Genomic DNA, 23,135 nt, shown 5'->3' with positions numbered 1-23,135 from the left:
CAATTTACTTGTATTATGAATCCATATGGCTGCATTGTACAGTAGCTTGCTTTTTACTTCTCATCATGTGCAGCCATTATCAGATGCTGCTCATTTGCTAAACATATTTACCATAAGCGTGACGCTTTCATGGATGAGAGAGACGGTCAGACCGAGAATCCCTGCTCTGAAACTGAATTAACACCTAAATGCAATTTAATCTAAAGCGATCATTTGGGAATAAATTCATTGCTAATGGTGTGTTTAGTAGAAAATTCATGCATGTGAATTGTGGTATAATGAGGCTCAGGGAGGGTTTGTCTGGAGAGCATATAGCAGATTTTGATTGTGCATGCAGAGGGTGCTGCAGTTCTGATGCTGGACATTAGGGGGTGGTAAAAGACAGGGGGGCAAATGGAAGCTCTTAGTGAGGAAAACATGAGACGATTTGAATAAAATAAAGCATGAAATTACTGACATCTTTCAAACATAACCCTGTCATGAATCCTTCCACTTTATTTATCATCCACTGGTCACAACGTTACCATACAAAACCAAATTCCAACATGGAACTGCATTGGAATGTGATTATTTTTAATACGCACACACACATTCAATAACAAAATTAAATACAGATGTTTTATAAAATAAACGGAGCAAAGGAAAAGAGACACACTGAGTGATATTAAGACATGCAGTGACAAATATAAAAAATAGACATTTCTTTTCTTTTTCTGTACAAACATACATGGACACATATAAATATATAGAAGTAGAAAAGAGTGTATTTTTAAAATACAAAGGTCAAATTGTACAGTTACATTCCATAATAACTAAACAGGAGACAGAGCACAATATTCAAGTGAGTTTGCCTTTTTCCACAGACACTGTACAATATCGTACACTGTAAAAGCAGAAATTAGATCACACGACTGTTGGTTTCTCCCTGTGGATTCTGTTCACGCTGCTGTAAACATTACAAATGAAGTAAGGGTACAGTCTTTGTTGGTGGATTTCTGTTTGAAATCACTCATTCAAGCAACTTTCGGAGAGACTGTAATGACAAATGAGCAATCTGTTCTTGGAGCGCTCGCTTTCATGCCTTCGAGTCACCTCCGTCACAATGTCAGTGCTGTGTTTTACTTTTCACGCGGAGTCTCTGAGCACTGAGCAGCAAAAAGGGATATTTGGTAAACTAAACAAGACAAGCATTACAGTGAACAAGAAACAGTCATCATATAGTTTATACATGTTGGCACGAAGAACACGCATTTGCCAGAATGTGTTGTAATGTTGCCCCCATCACACAGTGAAACCATGCTATGCCTTCTCTATTTGTTCCTCCCTAGTTCTTTCTGACGTCCTGCAGCAGTTTGTTGATCTCATGCACCAGCTCGCTGGCGTCCATGCTCGCCTCGTGGCGGCTCTCGCTGCGCTTGCCACCTTGGTGACCCTGATGGAAGACGCCATCAAAGTCATCCTCCTCGTAGTTCTCTGGGATTTCCTCCATGGCTGGAAGCCACTTGAGGTGCGGCGGCTGTCCGTTAGTGGAGGTGGAAGTGGAGGTGGAAGATGAAGAAGAAGAAGAAGAAGAGGAGGAGACATGATTGGTCCCCACAGATCCACTTCCGGGGTTTAGATAGTGGGTATTGGCTGCCCATGCGGCCACTCCTGGAGGATAAGCGGGACCTTTCCCACCTGGCAACAACCCTCTACGGTTGTCTTGAGGAACAGCGTTGTTACTATGGTTGCCAGCAATGTTGCCATTATGTCCATTTCCTCTCTCAGTGGTGGATGTGGATGAGGGGGGGCTTGTCTCAGTGCACTCTGTGTATGTGTCCATATTAGGCGGGAGGAGCCGCTGGAACACAGAGTTCATCTCTGTGAGGAGGGAGCCAGCCCCTCCTCCAGCTGCACACGCATCACTTCCTCCTCCGGCGACGACTCCCCCAGCTCCAGCTTCTTCACTCCCAGGCTCCTTGCCAAAGGTAGAGAAGCTCTTCCGGTGCTCCGAGTCAACCGAGGACTGGTCATCGTCAAGCTGTGGCTGCTGGGAGGACTCCTCTCCGGGGATGTACATGTTGTTGCGGTAGTCAGAGGAGGAAGCGGGCGATGAGAGGGGGGGCATCCAGCACTGGTCAGAGTGTCCCAGGACACGACATTCATCCGTGCACAGTCTCATAGCTGAAGTAAAAAAAAAAAAGAAGAAAGAGACAGTCAGGAGCAGATCCAACTTCAGAAAACTTTTATGACATTTACTGTGAAAAACTGGGAACGACTTGCGAAACAAAGCAACTGATACAACAACTCGGGTGATCAAAACTCCTTTGACAGAAGTAGAGTTTGTTAAAAAAGAATTTGTACAAAAAATGTCAATACACTTGAATAATACATGTAATAAACCCTGGGTAAGGGTATTGTTATTGTTATCGAGATACAGAGTTCAGCAGGAGGTCATAGTTCTGATTTTTCTTGGGGTTTTTTTTGCATGGAAACAAGGGCACAAACGCTGTTGAGTCTGACAAACCTTATGCTGTTAGAATGCTTCATGTACAATACCTCCTGAATATTTTATACGGCAGTGCTTCAGCCTTTCATTAATATCAAAATCACAGCTCAGCCTGGCAGTGGTGAGTTTCCCTCTACTTTTTTTTTTTTCTTCCTCCTGATCTCTTCATATTCCTGCTTGGTAGAGCAGATTGGTGGTATTTACAGCCTACAGCACAGATATCCGGGCAGTGCCAGGTACGAAAACAATCACAGGAACTAGATAGATAAATAAATAAATAACTGCCAGGTCCCACTCGAATGGCATCACAGGCAGATGTTAATGTAATATTTGGCTGCTCTGTCGAGAACGTACACACCCGACTGTGTGGCTGAGGCGGGGATTTGCTTGTTTAGTTCTTTTATCATATCTAGCATGAATAGCCACATTGCCCATCTAAATAGAAAAATCTAAACAAATTAAATCTATTGGAGAGAAACAGGGATAATCCTCCCTCTCAGCCCATTATCTCCTTCCCCTCCCCTTTTTTCATATTAGCATAAAAGATAGTGGAAGGGAAGGGGAAGGCGGAGGGCTGCAACACCTCCGAGTCTTTCTCAAAGGGAGAAAAGAAAAAAGAGATAAAGAAAGACCGTCCACATCCACCACTCCTCCCTTTATCCGTCTCAATAAAGATAGAGAATACATTAACAAGTACAGAAGAGAGAGCGATGCTGAGGAGCTCTTGGGCATGTAGGATAGAGCGAGGGAGGGACAATCAGTGAGAGAGAGAGAGAGAGAGAGAGAGAGAGAGAGAGAGAGAGAGAGAGAGAGAGAGAGAATAACATCATTCTAAAAGCAATTACTATGAATTCTCCTCAGTTCAGACATGAAAGCGTACCACTGTCACTCACCGGGGGGAAAAAAAAAAAGAAAGAAAAGAAAAAGAAGGGAGGAATAAAAACAGCACCCTGAGACACATACCGATGAGTGACAGGCAACTCATCTCCGCTCCAGGGAGGATTTTACAGACACGACTCTATCTGAGGGGCAGATAACGCACACACACACACACACACACACTCACACACACACGGTAACACAAACAGCCAGACACACTGTAACCTCTCTCAGTGTGATAACGAGCGTGGAAATGAGGGCCGTGTGGAAGAATGGGGCCGAGTACAATGGGGATTGTGTTGGCAACAGGGTGAATGGAGGGGCTGTATAGGCAGGTGTACAGACAAATAATGGGCTTAGGTCTGGTTCTGTCCATGGTGCTGAAATTTGTCAGGCAGCAGGTACATTAGAGGGCTCGGGTGTGGTCTGGAGCAGAGCTTGGATCAGTTCTAGTTCATGCTAAATACGGTCTGAGAAGAAAACAAATCTCAATTGTCTCGTTTCGGCCAGATGAGAGTGAATCTTTTTTTTTTTTCTTTCTTAAGTCCGTCACTCAATTCAAGTGACTCAGGGTGGACCAAAGCTCGACAACACTCATCTGGAAGTGCAAGCACAACCTTTGCAAAACAGGACTGAGCTGAGGTGTGATTGTGTTCTGAAGGTGAGGTGATAGTTGAGTGTGAGGTATCACTGTAGAAGGTGCTAGGTATGTGACTCAGCTGAGTGGAGCCAGTTTGGTGAGTCACGGTGAGAAAGGTGCAAAAAAAGTTAACACGAACAGAGTTGTTGTGTTGTGTAGCCGCTACGGGGTAAAAATAGGCGGGTTTCTCAAAGCTCACCGGGGTGGAGTCGATGGTGCATTTCGAGGTGTATCAGGTCAGAAAAGCCCTCCCCCAGCAGCAGTCTGTCCACGGGGGATTCCCTCCCCATGTCACAGTCACTGTCCCCCGCCTCGCTGTCCCCACGGCCACTGTCCTTCAGGCTGAACTTGTCCATGTCTTGTAATGCATACCTGCGGGGGAAGCATTTCCAGAACATTACAAACACATGCGGTATTTGCGAATGTAAAGCTGTATGTTTCCTGCTGACACGATCGATCGCTCCTTATAAAGAGGACTAATGAGAAATAAATCCATCACGTAAAACTTTGACTGCTTCTGCAATCTGTCAAAACCTCTACACAAGGCTGTGCCCATAAATCCCACATGCAGGTAGATGCCATCAATAAATCTATCACAACAGCCGCCACGGGCATCAATAAATCTATCATCTGCAGATCATAGGCGGGATTTTATGATGAAAGTCGTGATGGATGCTCACTTCAAAACCTGAGCCCGATCTTTTTAAGAGGAGAAGTAGCCTACCAAGAAAATTGTTGTGACATTCAGACAAATGAGTTGCATAATTTTGAACTGAATGACACTGGTATGATAACAACTGGGATATGAAAAAAAAACCCAAAAAACAAAAAATACATTTACACGCCATCAAACCATGATCTACATGTAACTGAGCAGCTGAACTTCACAACAGGTTGTTGGAAAATGTAATACACAATGAAACACAAGTGGTTTAAAAAAGTGAACAAAAGATAATCTTTTAGGGGAGGGAGGGGTGGGGGATGGGGGTGGGGGCGGGGCTGAGGGATAGGGGTAAATTACCTGTAGCTGCGGGAGTATTTGTTGCCACGGAAACTGGGTCTGGGCTGGTACTGGCCCTGATGGAGCATGGACAGAAGCTGTGAGACTTGCTACATCCAAAAATAACAAAACAAACAAAATAAAACAAACAAAAAGAAACAGAAAAAAAGGGGGAGGTGGGGGGGGTGAATAACAGATGGGAAATTGAGGAGGGGGGGTAAAAAAAAAGGAGAGAGAGACAACACAGAAGACAAAATAATGGATGAGTAAACACAAAATGTCTGATGGAGAGGATGCTGAAAATGGATGAGACAAAATGGATGACGTTATAACCAAAAAAAAAAAAAAAAGGTAGATAGGGGGGTGAGTCTAGATGAATATGGAGACATATGACTGAGGGGTGAGTTGTGGTTATGGTGGAGGTGATGGTGACAGGGTGTAAACAAGGTAAAGACAAAGACACATCTATAATCATCAACAGTTTTAATGAGAGTCAGTTTGAACTACAGGGCAACGTTGATTAAGTCACTGTCACACATGGGGATGAGTTAATTTGCTCAAACGGAGACAGCTGTGTGAGGATGAGAAGGCTGGTGTGTGTGTGTGTGTGTGTGTCTTAGTGTGTTTATTTCTGTGAGAGAGAGATGAGAGAGAGAAAATTTGGAAAAGGTCTGAGGGACCACATTTGAAATTTCTGAGAATGATTTGCTTCTGTGTGTGTGTGTGTGTGTGTGTGTGTGTGTCAGGGTTTGTGTGTGCTCACCTCCACTGGTGGAGTTGCGTGCGCCAGTTCCAGGGCGAAGCTCTCTGGAATGTGATTGGACGAGATGGTCACCAGGCTGTTCAGGGACTGGCGGCTGTGATGGTTCTGTCTGCTCCCCATCTGGGCTCGGTCCATGGGCGGCGTGGCTGAAGGTGAGCGGTGGTGAGCTCTGATTGGCAGGGTCCCATTCACCGTGGGAACCAGGGTGATGTCACCTTTGTGGATTTGGCGCGAGGGCTTCTTGGGGTGGTGCTGGTGGGTCGACTCAGCCACCCGGCAGTTGTAAGAGTGCCTGGTGTCCTTCTTCTCACGGTTGCAGTGAGCAGCAAACACCACCATGATGACCAGGAGCACGGCGCAGATGGCCCCAAGGGAGATGATGATAATCAGGGACACATCAAGTGAAGACTCCCCCTGGTCCATCACCTGGACGTGGTTCTCCATGTTCTCATAGAGGGTGATTTTCAGAACCGCCTTAGCACTGAGGCTCTCGCTTCCCTGATCTCGGACCACGACTGTCAGCTCAGCGCTCTCCTGGGGGAAGTTCTCCAGGCTGGCGTTGGCGTGGATTTCACACGTTCGTGGGTCAATGAGGAAGAAACCCTCCTCGTTGCCACTGACGATGGAGCAGATGAGCTCAGCGTTGACCCCTGTGTCACGATCAGTCGCCCTGACAACTGTTACTAAGTGCCCGGCCTCTGTGAACTTTGATGCAGGAACATCAGCGGTGAAGTTCCACAGCTGGGGCACCACGATGACTGGAGGGTTGTCATTCTCATCCAAGATGTTGAGAACGACTGTAGCGTTACTCAGCAGCGGGGGTTTTCCTGCATCTTTGGCTTGAACAACAAAGGAGATACGACTTACGTCCTCACGATCAAAGGTACGCAGTGCGTAGATGGCGCCATTGGAGGGGTCGATGGTGACGTAGGTGGAGATGGAGCTCCCGTGGACAGAGTTCTCCAAGATGGAGTAGCTCACCTGTCCATTGGCATCCAAGTCGGGGTCAGTGGCCATGATGGAGGTCAGATATGCTCCAGGGGCATTGTTCTCTGATTTAAAGATCTCATATCGCCCCTTCTCAAAACGTGGTGGGTTGTCATTCTCATCAGTGACATGCACAGTGAAATGTTTGACAGTGGAGAGACTGGGAGTCCCCCGGTCCTCTGCCACCACCGTCAGACTGAACTCCGACCTCTTCTCTCTGTCCAGAGACACATTGGTCAAAATCATATAATTGTTCTCGTAAGTCTTTTGCAGCTTGAAATAGCCTTGACCATGAAGTTTACACTCTACCTCCCCATTCAACCCGGAGTCCAAGTCCTCCACCCTCACCAAAGCTACGAACGTGTCCAAAGCAGAAGCCTCAGATATGTAAGCTGCGTCCCCGTTCCCCTGAGAGGACATGAGGTTGATGCTGATGTCTGGTTTGTTGTCGTTCACATCTACCACCTTGACCAGGATCTTGCAGTGAGCGGGCATTGAGTTCGGACCCATGTCCTGCGCTTGCACGTCAATGTCGTAGGAGTTAATGGTCTCATAGTCCACACGCCTGATGAGGGTCAGGTGACCGCTGTCCGGGTTCATTTTGAACGTCTCCATTATTTTGGGGGAGACGTGACTGCTGAAGGAGTAGACTATTTTGGCGTTGGTGCCCTCGTCCGCGTCAGTGGCGTTCAAGTCAATGAGCAGGGTGCCAACAGGTGCGTTTTCTGGAAGATTTATGACATATGACGACTTGTCAAAAACCGGGCTGTTGTCATTTGAGTCGGCAACGCTGATTCTGAGGAGGGTCGAACCCGTTCTCGGGGGAACGCCCCTGTCAGAGGCCGTGTACTGAAGTTCGTAACTGGAGCGCACCTCCCGGTCCAGCTCCCTGAGCACCACCAGCTCCGCATATTTGGCCCCGTCAGTCCTGGACTGGATGTCAATCTTGAAGAAGTTGTTGGGCTCCAGGGCGTAAGTGTACAGTGAGTTCTCCCCGACGTCGGGGTCTGTGGCGCTGTCCAGGGGAATGCGCGCTCCCACGGCCGCGCTCTCGGAGATCTCAATGGGGATGACGGCACGGGCGAACTGGGGCGCGTTGTCGTTGATGTCCAGCACTTCCACCTCGACGTGGAACAGCTGCAGGTGCTCGGTGGGCAGTGTCAGCACGTCGAATTGAATGGAACAGTTGAGGTTCTTCTCGCAGAGTTTCTCACGGTCGATTTTGGTCCTGATGCTGATTTCTCCGTCCTGTTCACGCACCGTGAGGAAAGACGAGCTCCCTCTTTGCATAGCTCTGAAGCGGAGCGACACCGAGCTGGGAAGTTTAGCCAGAACATCCGCGACGTCTTCCTTCAAACGGGCGATAACCGTGCCAACCTTCTGCTCCTCATAAATCTGATATTTAAGCGTCTTACCGGCGACGTGTTGTGCCGCCAGCGCCAAAACAACCAGAACTTTCCACATTCTTGCCAGAAAGAGTCCTTTCATGTTTCTTGGTTGCATTTTGTGTGGAAGCCAAAAACATCAAAAAAAAAAAAAAACAGATTCCCCAAAATAGCTCCAAAATGCAGAGCAAGGAAATTCCAGTTTTAACTTAGTAAATGCTGTCCACTCTCAATCAGCAGCTGCATTGCTGATGAGGGGAAGAGAAGAAAAAAACACTCGATTGTTAAAGACAAGCTAGTTCAAGTTGCACTAATTTCCATAAAAGCATCCAAATTTGCTTCTATCTGTCCTCCCTCATCATAGAGATATGCTCTGTGTGCGGGGGAACCAGCTGAGCGCCGCTGAAATCTGTGCGCCTTTCTCCCTCTCCTCCCTGCGTCTGGTCTGTGCGCCGTGCGCTCTCTCACGCTGCCTCTCTCCGTTTGAGGTGCCTCCGCACACAGACTTGCCCAAAATAACCCGCCTCAAACCAACTAGTTGTAGATCAGCCACGGCCCCCTTTTCACATCCCGGGAAAGGCAAAGGCTTCTTAAATCAAAAGCTGGCTGGTGGCCACTCAAACTCCACAGAGGAGAGAAGAAGGAGGCGCAAGAGAGGAGGAAAAAGAGAAAGTGGGGGGTAAAAAAAACCCCGCCCTGTGGGGTTCACTTTCCCCAGTTTTCAGAGTAACGACCATACCTCTACAATGGACAAGGGAGAAAATACACTAGAGAAGAAAACGTCCATTCAGAGAGCTTACCCCGACGCTATAAAAACACAGGGAGGTTTACAACTTTCTCGCTTCGGGTCTGTTCTCTCCAGACAGCACGGAGACGGAGAGAAAGACTCTAAATTCTCATTAGACAAGACAAAGATAAAGTCAGCCCAGTCATTAAACCCTCCGCCTTTAAATCCACGGCAGGCACACTTTTCATATGCAACATATAACACGTAACCCTGCCCAGCCACAAGCAGCTGTCACCACTCACTCCTACTATTTGACTGACGCACTGGATGCCTTGGCATCAGCGCATACATGCCATGAGCTTACTGTATTTCTGCTCTTTTAAGTGGCAGCTGACTACCCCCCCCCCCCCCTCTCCGTGCACAGGCACTTTGTTGTAGATGTTTTGAGTGCAATATATATATATATATATATATATATATATATTTTTTTTTTTTTTTTTTTTTTTTTTCTTCACATGCGGCTCATCTGTGGCTGTCTATGGGTGAGACTATAAGCCGGGTAAGCTGTGTGGCGAATCGCGCTGAAAGGGAGCCGGACTCTAATGAATGCCTTTAAAGAGCCGGTCACGCCGAGGTACAGCTCTGTCCCCCATGCACGAATCTGTTCAACATCACTTCAAACTCCCCGCAGGATGGGGCTGCTGATAACGAGCATCCGAAACGCACCATTATTTAGTTCCCCCACCAGAAATAATAATAATAAAAAAAGTCTAATTTGTGTAGCCTAAATGCGCATGCACAGGCGAAGGAAGAGAGAGAGAGAGAGAGAGAGATGGAGAAACAGAAAGAGATACATGAAGAAACAGAGGGGGAGAAAGAGGGAAAGGGAGAGAGAGAGAGAGAGAGATAAGGTTTAACGAATGTGCACAACTGGGACCGTGCATTCTGGAGACCATCTGGCGCGGTTTGTTTGGCACCAGGACCCGGCGATTACAGCCGACCAAACAAGACTCCAGCGGAGCCCTGAACCCCACACAACTGCGAGGAAATGAGTTGTCATGGGGGATTGTAGAGGACCAAGCAGCTTTTCTAGAACCATTCACACATTTTGCGTGCGTGGTGTGTGCTTGTGCGCGCGTGTGTGTGTGTGTGTGTGTGTGCATGCGCGCCTTAAACATAGAGAGAAAGAAAAAGTGCTCAACTAATGGGAACTTGAGTTACTGCAATAACAGGTCACTAAAACACTCATGCATATTCAAACCAAATATAATGGCAGAAGTTGAAGACGGCACAAGATTGTAGGTGACCATCTGGAGCAGAAACCCAGGAACACAACTCCCCTTCAATAGGAGACTAAACTCTTTGGCTGCCCGTGCACTGATGCGGCTAATTTCCCAGTCAACACTTCGAGAATCATTCCCGAAGACCATAATTAACCTTAAGAAACAGATAGATACAGAATCTGCAAAACAGATGAATAATTTACCAGCAGCTGCTACCGGCTGCATGAGGAATGCAGTACTATAAACATCGTCTCAGGACTTGATGATGTTATCCCCTTGAACCGGGTCATGCAGTGTGGGCTGACCCTTTAACGCAAGGCATCTGCACGGCTTCTGAAGGCTTTTCTGCGCGTTTGCCTGAAAACAATAGTTTATTAAATATTCCAAACGTGCGCGGACACCAAGCAGAGGCTCTCCTTTTGAACCCGGAGCCCGTAAATTGGCGGAAAACCTTTATTCCCACTATACCCGGTGTCTATTCATCGCCCGAGCCATGTCTGCAAAATGTTTGCATTCACCCCTGCTTTTTAAACATCTTTCACCATAGTGCGCTTGGTATTTAAACAGGTTTGATACGGGCGCCAGGCATTTCCATAGCTCCAAATGCTCCACAATGCAGTAATGCAATTACTCCCTGCGTCCCAGAGAAGCTAATCACATTTGGAGAACAAAGTCAGCTCCGGAGTTTATGGAAGAAGGGAGCAAAAGAAAGAGACAGAGTTTGGGGGGGGGGGGGGGGGGGGGGGGGGGGGGGGGTGCGCTGGGGGTCTTAAACACTGCGCAGAATAAAACAATTAATGTATAGAGGGGGTGTAATCTAAGTAAAAAGCAGATGGAGGCTTAATACATTTAGGCACGCTGCATAACCAGAGCAGCCGAACAAACATGGGCCCTTTTTCTGAAGCTTGAGAACAGCGATAATTGAGCTAAAAATATTCATCCGCTGCAGCAGGTGCAAAGATGCCACGTCTCTTGGATTTGGTAAGTTTTTTTTGTTTTTGTTTTCTGTTTAACTTCTCCTGCTTCCAAGCTCCCCAAAGATATTTTTTTATTGATCCACGGGCGGCTCTGAAGCCCAGATCAGTGTCTGCACAAACGCATGCTATCAGCACAAACACACACACACACACGCACAGCTACAGTGCCGCGGCTCAGCTCCCTTCACGATTGGCTCCCTGTGTCCGGGCCTTGTTGTCATAAAGTGATAGTGCGAATTAAACGTCTGTCGCTGACATTCATGACCATCTCTGCAATGCTCTCTCTCTCTCTCGCTCTCTCTCTCTGTCTCTCTCTCTCTCCATCTCCCCTCCAGTCCAAAAGGGCGCAGCAGGTGCGCACGGCCGGAGAGATGCGCCTCTGGACCCCGGTTCAGGCTGGAGTCAAGAGGAATGCCTGCATGCGTGTGTGTGTGTGTGCGTGCGTGTGCGTGTGCGCGGGGATGCTGGTGGTATGGTTGTAAAGGCACGCGAGCATCTGTCGCCTCGTCTGCGCGCTCATTGTCACTTATTCAATTAGCGGCGATTTGGTGGATTCCTTTCCAGAGAGGGCGGGGGGGGGAGTACAGAGAGGTTGGGAGTTTGCTTTCATTGCTGTAGGAGGGAGAAGTTGATACCTCCCCCTACACACACACACACACACACACACACAAACACCCTGCCACCCCCCAAAAGAGCAATGATTGTTATTCATCCGAGTCTCCTCTTCCCTCTCCCCCCTTTTTCTTCTTTGCTTTCATTAGTGGTCCATAGAGCTTTATTACTTTATGACTCGTTGGCCACCATTGTGTGTGTGTGTCTGTGCGAGCAGACAAGAGAGTGCACCGCCTTGTTCTTGCTCACAGTGCATGCGGTGATCACACTCTGAGCGCAGCATATTGCGAGCGATGTCAACAGTTGGGCGACAAATTTATGGCCCAGGCAGAACTATGAGGCAAAGAAAGGCTGTGTCTGGTCACCTTTAAAGTGGGCGCATTACTGCACTGCTCTGCCAGCCCCCCCAGCCCGGCAGCCGATGAAAAAGAATAGGCTCTCATTCCTTTTTTTTTTTTTTTTTTTTTTTTTTTTTACAGACTTGACTGACTTATGCAGTAGGAGAGGTGTATAAAATATTCATACCTTTCCTCTGCAGGACCAGTATAACGTGTCATTTTGACTCTGGCATGAGTATACTCTATGGCTGACCAATGAATTTACTGTTCTGCTCTATTCTACTCTTGAAGCCAATAGTGACTGGAAGTTTGTGAACTGTCAGTGCGTTGCTTTGAGTTTTAGCACCTAAATTTCCCCAGTAGAACTGCGTTTTTCTGTGCTGTCAAATCAAACGACAAACTGCAATTCTATTCTATTCTATTCTACTCTAGTGTTTGGGATGGTGACTCTTGTGTTTGTTGGGTGACTTGAAGGAGCAGTCTGGGTGTCTAATCATCCACTTGTCCTCATTCTCTCTCTCTGATTCATACCTAGCTGACTTTCTGTGTACACACACACACACACACACACACACACACTTTATCTGACTGAATGGCACTGACAGCGAGGTGCTTTGCCCCACCAAGACGTGGCACAGAGAAACACAAAGGCTTCACAAGTGATCAGCACTGCAGCACTCAGGACTGCACCACTCTCTCCGTCCCTTTATGTAACCAAGGCTCAGCCTCACATGTAGAAGGAAACATGACTGAATCGCCCCGCCAAGGTCAAAGCATTTCCAACTGTCACGTGTCTTTACAATCACTTCTTCCTCATAATTACTTTTACTCTGACAATATTTCAGTCACAGCCACATCGTTCTGGTTTACTGGGATTTTGGTGCTATTTTGTGAAATGAATATTGGCTGTGGTAACACAATGATGACTGAAATCACTGACATCACTACAACAAAGTCAGATGCCGCAAGAAACAAACATTCTTACTGAATTCCTCATAACACAGGAAATTTTTGTTCACACACGAATGGATTATTGAACTTGGCACAGGCCCCGGGGCCAAAGAGGCCAGGGGGCCCCTGGACCAGAACCTGTGTATGAAATGACTGTTCATATTTCTTGTTGGAAAATCAATCAAATGAATACAAAGAGACACAGAATTACTAAAAAGAGACACAAACAAGAACAAAGAGATGCAGAACAACTGAAAAGAGATACAACAGATGCAAAAGGACAAAATAAAGATGGAAATGACACAACAGAGATGCAAACCAACCGTGTATCAAAGGAAGATGACCACACAAAACCCACCTACCAGCACCTCTAAAGCTCAATAGTTATGTGTAAAACTGACAAGTTGGAGTTTAATGCACATTGTGTTGGCATGAAAATATTGATAAAGTTTATATTTAAGTATGAATAAAGTCTGATTGATTGATACATAACAAAATGTTACTTGTTAAAGGAACAGTATGACATCTTTGTGAATAAAGAGTCCTCTCTACAAGTTTTAATTTTTACACTTTGTTTTTTAAACCCATAAGATATCACTTAATATTAGTTAGTGAGCTTTAGAGGTGCTGGCAGGTGAATTTTGTTTCCTTTGGGCAGAGCCAGGGCAGCTCCTTCCCTGCTTCCAGTCTTTGTGCTATGCTAAGCTAACCGGCCACTGGTTGTAGCTTCATATTTAACCGACTATTATATAATTTGAGAGCCGTATCAATTTTCTCATCTTACGCCCAGCAAGAAAGAGAATAAGTAAATATATTGAGATGTTGAGTTTGTTTGAGATTGTTTAAACTATCACTTGATGCGCGCCGCAGCAGTCTGTGTATCTGACAAATCTGTTACACGAACATATCTACATCCTGTCACACGTGTATTATCGTCCTCTGTTTTCTCTAGTGGATTTTGACTGTGTTGCTTGAAGTGGAAAATTCACAATTCATCTAATGTTGATTCTTTGTCATTAAACTCCAGAACCCATCAAGACACTGGCTTATATCAGCAGACATGGCTGTCAACTGGATGCTTAGAAACATTTGCTTGACTGTTAAATGGCGTCTTTTTAGAGATAAGAGAGCCTTTATAAAATGATATTGCAATTCAGTGAGGCAATATAAATTGCAAATTTATACTAATTAGGAGGGCACTTGAGAGCCCTCAGCTTCATATCCTTTTCTAATGCTTTGCAGGAGTCACCTTGAATTAATGGCGAAAACAGAGTTAGGGCCTATTAGTCTAAAGGAGGAAGTGGTATTGCTTGTGAGACACATCCGCCTCTCCCTCTGTGTGTTTGTGTGTGTGTGTGTGTGTGTGCTGACGCACGCCCGTCAGTGTGTGCCTTCTTGTGTCAATGGCTGTGAGCATGTGTTTCTGTGTGTGACTGACATGTTGTTGATTTGTTGGGGACTGCCTTTCCCCCGATCCGATGTCTGTCTACAGCTGATGACTGACAGCTAATTTGTGGGCCAGAGATTAGTGTTTTAGAAAAGGAACTCTCCCGAAGATGTGCCACATCCAAAAAGAATTGGTCCCCATTTGGTGCCATTTCTTTGATAGTACATGTGTGTCAGGCTGGTAATGAGGACAGGCTCAGCTTTTTCACATGAAGGCAGCCATCATCGCAGAGTCACCCGTTTCGTCTCCACACAGCGACAGCTGCGTTTTGAGCATGTCACTGAACATGTGTTAACAGTATCAGAACGCTTGCATTGGCACTAGTTAAGACTGCAAGCAAATCGCTTTTGATTGACACACAAGACAAAGTTGTGGTTTTCTTCTATCACTGTGGTTTTGATGAAGAACTTGTCATGAGGTCGGGGTCATGTGGGCATGACCACAGCCCAACAATAAGAGAAGTTTTGCTTGAATCTCTCATCGTGTTTGGATTAGGAAATGTTTGCTTGTAAGCGAGAGTGTCATAAAGAAGTAGAACAAATAGCGACATCAGCCGCAGAGCACACAGTCTAACTCAAACCAGAAGTCCCTGGAGCGCACACACACACACACACGGATAAACACAACATAAGTAGCTCCAGAAACTTGCTGGCACACACCAGACTCTGGTGGGTGTGGGTTGATGCAGGAGAAAACCAGGCACAGGGAAAGCGCTGCAGCACTGCCTGGTCTGTGTGACACAAAGCCCCTGTTGTTTCCCCCTGCACACAAATCCTAACAACTTGGATTGATTAGAGGTAAGAAAATGAGCTGTAATAACACAGAGCTACACTGAGGCTGCTCTGTTTCAAGCCCAGACATACATAAAACCTGTCTGTCTGTGTGTGTGTGTGTGTGTGTGTTCTCAGGTAAGTGTGTGTGCTCATATGCACACATGAGAACATTTTCTGGGAGGGGTTAGGCCCTCACCAGAGTCTTACATGTTTAAGTGTCCCCCGGTGACCCACTTCCTGGGGTTGCACCAGATTTACGGCTCTTGAGGTTCTGAGAGCTGGCAGCTGTGGAATGGAGGAGTGGATGTGGGGTCATGATAAAGTGGAGTGGAAAGGGGTTGAAGGAGCGAGGGAAAGAGGCAGGAGAGGGATGATGAAGCGACAGGAGTGTGGAAAGGTGGAGGCAAAAGTTGAAATATGTTGGGACTCGATAAAAAGCCTGGATGGAAAGGAGGGAAAGGGAAGAAAGTAGCTGCCCAAAGGGCGGGTGGAGTTAAAAAGATGTTAGAAGGGAGCGTGGAATTTAAACGTGGGGTGTTGGGGGGGGGGGAAACAAAGAAGGAACTGAGAGCGTCAAGAGAAGAGAACTGAAGGGATGTGTGGGAGGGAGAGGCGTAGGAGTGGAGCAAAGGAAAAAAGAGATGGAGACTTCTCCGGTGTACCCTGCGGCCCCTCAGATGTTAGTGATTAAAACCTCTTTCCACTCCCATTCACACACTCCACTTCTCACCTTTGCTTAATGAAAACACAACTCTGGATTGATTTGTGACAACCTTGAGAGTGATGGGAGGCTTGAAAATGTGTGTGTGTGCTTAGGGCGTGGATTCTGTATGTGTGTGTGTGTGTGTGTATCTGAGTGTGTGTGTGTGTGTGTGTGTGTGTGTGTGTGTGTGTGTGTGTGTGTGTGCATGCATGTGGTGTTGGGAGTATCCATTAGTTTTACACTGGGCTAGCTGCACCTGAGCTCTTGTTGATTTGGCTTGGAGTAAAGGAAAAAAAAAAGAAAAAAAAAGAAACAGACCTTTGCAAGGTTATACAAAGTAGGGAGATAAAGTGGATTTAGACAATCATTTCTTTGCCGCAGCTCTTCGGGATGCAGCGTTTTTACAAACACGAACAAATTGACCACATATTTCACAAGCTGTTGGACTCTATTGAGGAATGCTTAACACGGTGTTTCAAGTTTATGCAGGGGATTTGGGACAGAATCCAAACAGCGAACAGCAAATGTTCAATCAGCTCAGCAGGCAGCGAGTGGCAGTGGGAGAGCGGAGGGGGGAGGGGTGGGGGACGCTTGCAACGGATGGCTGGAAAGCGAGACGAGAAACAGAAAATGGACCAAATATGGGGAAAGTTGACTGAGGGATGATGGATGGATAGATGGATAGAGAATTACATAGACATTACATGAAGTGAATCCAATTTGAGACAGTTTAACTCCTCAGTCTCTTGACAATTAAAGAGAATACAACGTCTTTTAATTTGGTTTTTATTGCCTCGCCCGAGTGTGATTGTATCTGTGCAGGCGTTACTTTAATTTGTGACTGTCAACCACTCACACAGAGACGTTACCAAGAGATAATCCTTTAAAAAAGATGTCATTTACAAACTCTGCAGGATCATACATGCTTATTAACCTGGACAGCAATTATTTTCAATCTGTTTGATCCCATAGTGGTTTTATGAAGTGAGAAAGAAAGAAAGAGGAAGATAATGTCTAAAAATGATTTGTTTGCAAAATGATTAGGGGTGTAACAGAAAACTCAGTGAACTGTTATGTAAGCATTAATTTGTTCACTGACTGAAGAAATGCTAAGGAAAAGTGTAAGATATGTACAATTCATTTGTATTCTGCTATTAAAGATAAAGAGTGAAAAAATGAAACCTTCATCGCTGTTGCTAATCATTAAACAAGTCCTGTCAAGTCTGCATCATTTCTAGACTGCTATTATTGGCTTTTCTTAACTAACAAGCAATTAATACACATCAGAGCTTTTTCTTGAGCCAGATAAACAGCAAAAGGCAACGAGGCTCTCTCGTGGTTTTAGTTTCGACAAACTCCGATACAAGAAGGAGGGAAAAAAAAAAAAAAAGAAACGTGTTGCTGAAGTGCAAACCATCACTCCCAAGGGCCTCATCAAAGGCAGGAGAGGAGAGGAGGGAGAGATCTGCAGGAGTGCAGGCGCAAAACAAACATTCACAATAAGGTTAGGTTACACACAATCACACTTACACAATCACACGTACAAAATAGATCCGGAAAAATTGAAATAAACACAAGCGCATTTTGTTGATAATCATACCCTCGAAATGTTCTCTTTTTTTTTTTTTGAACACTCGCTAAACAAGCATCCATCATAATTAGCCAAATTAATTCCCACATGCACCACATCATCATCAACACCAGCTTTTGTTCACGCTTGATTACTTTTATACATAGCAATAGCTACCCCGCATTTAACATCTTTCTCCCACACATTCCTCCTCAGTGAGCACAGCGAGGCAGCCTCGGAGGGATGATGGCTTTCATCTGTAATAAAAACAAGACAGGACACAGTGTGCGAGTGCATTAATCAATAACCATTATCACAACTTCTCACCTGCTCCTAGCCATGTGCAATGCCTGCTCAGGGTATGGTGATTTATTCTGATGCCACATAATGACTCACGAGACACAAACGACTGAGAAATGGAAAGTGCAGCGCTCACGTTAGTGCCGCAACGTGCACACACACAGTTTGAGGGGCTCCATCTTTTTGGGCACGTGCATACCCACTGTATTGCCTCCATGCCACCTCTCATTGTGTGCACAAATCTGATGATACACATAGAATAACAGTGTCCAGTGTCAAATGAATGTAGCCTACACTGTAAAGACCATTAAATCCCACCTTACAAGGGAAACAGATAATGACTACAACTTATTGCACCTACAGCTTCCACTAGCATAAACTATTAGGCTATATGTAATTGTTATATCAGGGAAAATGTGCATCTGTAGCAGTGCAGCTATATGCAAAATAATCTTATATTTATGTCAGTTATTGTCATAGGTGTCCTAGATTCCATTACCACTCTCTTGGCTTCACATGTGTACCCACAGAAACACAAACAGGAAGATGTCACATTGGATGAAGAGCAGTAATACTCTACAATGTTTTAGACAAAGAAAAGAAAAAAAATCATTTTCAGTGGAAGTTCAGTTGGTATAACGGTGATAATTTGGTGTAATAATTATCAGGAAAAAGAGAGGCAGCAGTGGCAGAGGTGTAATTAAAGGAATGTGTCTGTTTATTTCGGTGCACTACATTTCCTACAAATGCTAGCTTTGCTCTTGCCACATTTGTAATAAAGATTCGGGGAAACAAGACATCCGGCCAGCTGAGCAAGCCTCCTACAGCGATCCTCATAAACAGGATTTTTAAAGAAAAAAGGCTGACTAAAAGTAAACACAGGAAGTACACCCATGGACCCATGGAATAGCCATTATGGCTATTTTTCCACTGCAGTTACACTGTCTTCTAAGCAAACAACCACAGCAAAATTAATTAAACTAATTATCTAACGTGTAAAATGCTATTTTATGTGACAAACTGCAGTTTGTGTGACATATCAGCAATAAGTACTAGCAACAGCCAAAAGGCTACATTTTCCTTGACTCACTGTGATCCCACATTAAAGTGGTAACTGGATAAGCTCATAGATTCTCTACAACAGTTAGCCTATAAACCCATAGAGTCATAATGACCAGATTTATAGGATAGCATGTTGAATTATACTGGAATTTTCCTCTAATAATGAGAATAATCTACATAATATATATTTATTAATTTGGTCCAGAGTGCCACTTTAGCCACTATGGCCCTTTTCAGATCTTGTATTAACTACAGATGTATTAACATGAGTCGTCGGTGATCCGGTCACAAGGGGATGGCTCTGAGTTTGTCAGTTCACATTTAGCATTTGAATGTGTCTCCACATGCATTTTGAGATCTTGGATTTCACTTCCCCGCTCTATATGCAAATAAACACCATCATTTCCATTTGCATCGTGGTTTTTAAGCATTGGGAGGCAACGATCCACTTCCTGTGCTCATAGTCTGCCAGAAACTAAAAGAAGAAGAAGAAATCAAAACAATACAGCCTGGGTCTATTCCTTGACGTGTTTCTGGCAACTCAAATCACCCAGGAGGTGTGTCGCACTCATCATATACTGTATCTCAATGGGCTTTTCAAAGTTTTTAGCCAGCACGGGCAAAGTTAAAACAATTGTCTAATGGTCTTATTTGGTAAACCCGTGAGAAAAGCATTGCAATAATTGATTCTGGAGAATATAAAGGCATGAATACGTTTCTCTAAGTGTTGTTTAGACATGAGGTCTCTGACCCTAGTTATGTTTTTGAGATGCCAAAATGCAGATTTAGTTATAGCTTTGATGTGGTCACTCAAACTAAGATCCCCATTCATGATTACACTAAGATTTCTAACATGGGTTGAGCTTTTCAATGCTCTTGACTCCAGGTAGGCACAAGTTGCAACCTTACTCCTTTGTTCCCAAACAGGACTATCTCACTCTTTTCTTTATTTGATTCAAAGTATTGATTGAAGTATCCAGCCATTTACTTTTTCAAGGTACAGACACAAAAATTAAATGGGACTGAAAACATTTGATGAAAGAACTAAATCAATCTGCTTGTTGTCTGCATAGTTATGATAAGCCACCCTGTGCTCTTGGAAGATCTGGCCAAAGGGGAGCTTACAGTATACAGGTAGGAACAAAAGGGGCTCAAGAATGGATCCTTGTGGGACTCCATATGGCATAGTGGTTTTCACTGACTCGTGCCAATACAGACAAAACAATCCCCACGTTCAAAGTACATCCTGAACCATGTGAGGACTGTCCCTGAGAGTCCAACCCAGTTCTTCTAATTCATGTAGCAATAATTTATGATCAACAGTATCAAAGGCTGCACTAAGATCTAACAAGACATTTTACCTTACCTGTCTTTTAGTACCTTTATGAGGGCAGTTTCAATACTGTGATGTTTATAAAAACCCGATTAGAAGTTGTCATAGTAGTCATTTATGTTCAAGTAGTTACTGATTTGGTTAAAAACTACATTCTCAGTAATCTTGCCTGTGAATGGGAGGTTTGAGATAAGCCTATAATTACAAAGTGTAGGCGTCAGTTGAGTCCCTCAGTTGGGCCCAGGACATGTTCGCATTCGCACTGCTAAAACAATGTGGCCACATGTGGCCAAGACCACCTCTGAATGTGGTCTGAGTGATCCCATCTCAGTGTGTCCAGGGTTCATTCACACCTGTACTTAAAGCTGTCCACTTGTGATCATCAAGATACATGTTCAGGTCTTTTTGTGTATGTCCCTAATGTGTGGCATGGCTTGGGCTGTCCTAGAGTGATATGTTTGCCCAAGGTCTATCTTTTTTTTTTTTTTTTTTTTCTGATGTGTCTATTGCAAACACATCAGAAAGAAAGCATATTGGACATGATGTCATATTGTAAATACGTCTAGCCTGACATTTGAGAGAGGATTTGACAGAGCAACTCATTACCAAGCGGAGTGGAAAGAGCCACATATTGTAGAGTAATGCAAGGAAGGCTATTTGTTTTCCTATTTTCCCAGAGCTCAGTGCTGACAATACAGTTACAGACAGAATAGGCACAATACCTGTGGTATTTCAGAAGTGAACTGTGCCTTAGTTACTGTTTGTCTTGTTGATATTGCATCTGTGAGCTCTGCTGTCTTCCTACAATTTCCCCCCTTCTCTATCTCCATCTCTATCTCTTCCTACGGTTCTGTCACTCCTCCCTCCACTTCTTCTTCCTTTTGTCTCATTTTCACCGTATCATTTTTTTGGTCTCTCCCATCAATTGTCTCTTCCCCCGTTTCTCTTACTCTCTCTCTCTAGCTGCCAATTCTCTTGTCTGCCTCGCTTGCTGGAAAGGTGAGCGCGTGTTTCACCAGTCTGCTGTGTGTCTGGCACTTTCCAATTAGCTTGTATACCTGCTTCTGGCTGTGTAGGAGATAAGATGGAGCTGATACTACCAGGCTACTGTTATCTCTGTTTTCCTCCTGTCACACACAAACAGACATATACCTTCACACACACACACACACACACACACACACACACACACACACACACAAATGCAACCACATGAGCACACGCATGGAAAATGCCAGGTTACCAGCTTCAAGCGCTACAGATGCATGGGGCAGATAGATGTAGAAAGCTAACACGGGGTGGACAAGTGTTATAATGAATGCATCAGGGACTGTCACACGTTGTCAACTTGGCGTGCCTGTAGTTAGCGTCGCTTTGAGTGCTTCTTGGCTGCCGTTTTGCAGTTTTGTGTGTGTGTTTGCATCCACAAATAGCTTCTTCCCCCCCCCCCCTTCCCCACTCTCTTTTGTGTGTGCACGAGAAAGCGCGCAGGATCACGTTTGAGAGTGTGTGTGTGTATGTTTGGATGTTTGCTGGTGGCAGAGTGGTGGGCCATGTGATGACCTCCGCGACCTGCCCAGACTGTTGAATAATAAAAGGCTATTCAGACAGTCACTGGGTGACAGCATGAAAGGAGCAGCCACAGAGGGGGACGCAGCGAGGGGAGGGGAGGGGGCTGAGGGAAGTTAGGGCAGACTGGCTGTCTTTGTGGGAGGTAAGGGACTCTCATTATTTCTCCCAGGCTCCTCTCTCACTCTCCAGCTCCTCTCTCTAAGTTTCCTTTGCTGTTCTTGTTTTGCGTTTCCTTCCTGTAAGTCCATCTCCCTCTCCCTCTCTCTGACTCTCCAGACTCGTCTTTCACTTTGAATCGATCCGTTTGTTGTCAGCTCAAGCTTCGTTTTCTCCACGGTCCCTATTTATTTCATGCACCTACTTCTCTCTTACTCCCTTTTCTTTTTGTATCACATATCACATCCCTCTCTCCCTCCCTTCCCCGCGTCTTTCCATCTAATCTACTTACTCCTAACAACCTCTCATGTCTTATTTCTTTATGCCCTGCCACTTTCTCCTCCGCCATCCTTCTTTTTCGCTCGTCTCAATTATGTGTATCTCTCGCTCCCTCCTCCCTCCGTCTCAGCTCCTCCCTCTCTGTCTCATTAGTGATGCTGTCTACTAAGGAGGTGATTAGCCTGCTTCGGCTCTAATTAAAACATATATATATATATATATATATATGTGGTGTACACCTTTATCTTTACACTGTGTGTGGGTGTGTGTGTGTGTGTGTGTCACAGTCACAGTCACAGAGGCAGAATCCTAAACAGTCAGCAGCTCTATTTCGATATGAAGTGCTAACAATTATCTGGAGCTTTTGATAGATGTCACACATATGTGGAAACGAAAATGGATTTCTCTGAGTGATGAGCGTTTAAATTAAGTCAAAGGGTGGGAAAAAAGGGAATGAGCAAAAACAGACAGAGTGAGAAATGAGGGATATGTGAACAGGAAGTGTGTCTTCGTCAACCAAACAAGTCTTTTTGTCACAATATATAATTTTTATTCTTTAACACCTTTTAATTTAGGTGAGGTTTATAGGTGTTATTAATCACAGACTGTAAAAATGAAAATAAAATATTTGGAGTTAAACAGTATCATGTGTGGGAAATGTATAAGAAATGGGAATAAAAATCCCTGCAGCGGGTATCTAAGGGGATGGAGCTGATTTGAAGTCTGCCATTCCTCTTGAATAATCCGATTTCTTTCTTCTTTTTTTCCTCTAGTGTTGTTGGTGCTGGAAAAAAAAACTATTTTTCACACTTTTCTGTCTCTACACTGTTTCAAATCTTTGCTTGCGTCACCACCAGCTAATCAAATGAGCCACCATGAAAACACATTATATATAAACACTATATCCTCC

General features: G+C 45.0%; 1 protein-coding gene across 2 annotated transcripts; it reads right to left on the bottom strand.

Moving 5' to 3' along the window:
- Window positions 1-472: 472 nt before the first annotated feature.
- pcdh18a (protocadherin 18a) lies at window positions 473-8,773 on the bottom strand. 2 transcript variants are annotated; one of them, XM_071505012.1, is made up of 4 exons: window positions 5,771-8,773; window positions 5,029-5,084; window positions 4,207-4,379; window positions 473-2,163 (listed from the first exon to the last, which is right to left on the bottom strand). In XM_071505012.1, exons 1-4 carry the CDS (start codon window positions 8,258-8,260, stop codon window positions 1,325-1,327), a joined length of 3,558 nt encoding a protein of 1,185 aa, XP_071361113.1. In that variant the 5' UTR covers window positions 8,261-8,773; the 3' UTR covers window positions 473-1,324. The 2 variants fall into 2 exon arrangements, with proteins under 2 accessions (XP_071361113.1, XP_071361112.1); XM_071505011.1 differs by having other exon boundaries at window positions 5,029-5,117; window positions 5,771-8,627.
- Between the last annotated feature and the right edge of the window lie 14,362 nt (window positions 8,774-23,135).

Source organism: Trachinotus anak, unplaced genomic scaffold (genome assembly GCF_046630095.1).
Source record: "Trachinotus anak isolate AG129_WGS33_773 ecotype Australia unplaced genomic scaffold, CSIRO_AGI_Tana_v1 ptg000019l, whole genome shotgun sequence".
NCBI lineage: Eukaryota > Metazoa > Chordata > Actinopteri > Carangiformes > Carangidae > Trachinotus > Trachinotus anak.
Note: the sequence above shows the minus strand (reverse complement) of the source record. Positions and strands in the feature narration are given on the sequence as shown.

Excerpts from the sequence above, each read along its gene's own strand:
- pcdh18a (XM_071505011.1), bottom strand. The coding sequence starts at position 8,260 with ATGCAACCAAGAAACATGAAAGGACTCTTTCTGGCAAGAATGTGGAAA. Across the intron at positions 4,380-5,028 it reads AAATACTCCCGCAGCTACAG|GTATGCATTACAAGACATGG; the intron begins GTAATTTACCCC and ends CTTCCCCCGCAG. Across the intron at positions 2,164-4,206 it reads GCACCATCGACTCCACCCCG|CTATGAGACTGTGCACGGAT; the intron begins GTGAGCTTTGAG and ends TTTTTACTTCAG.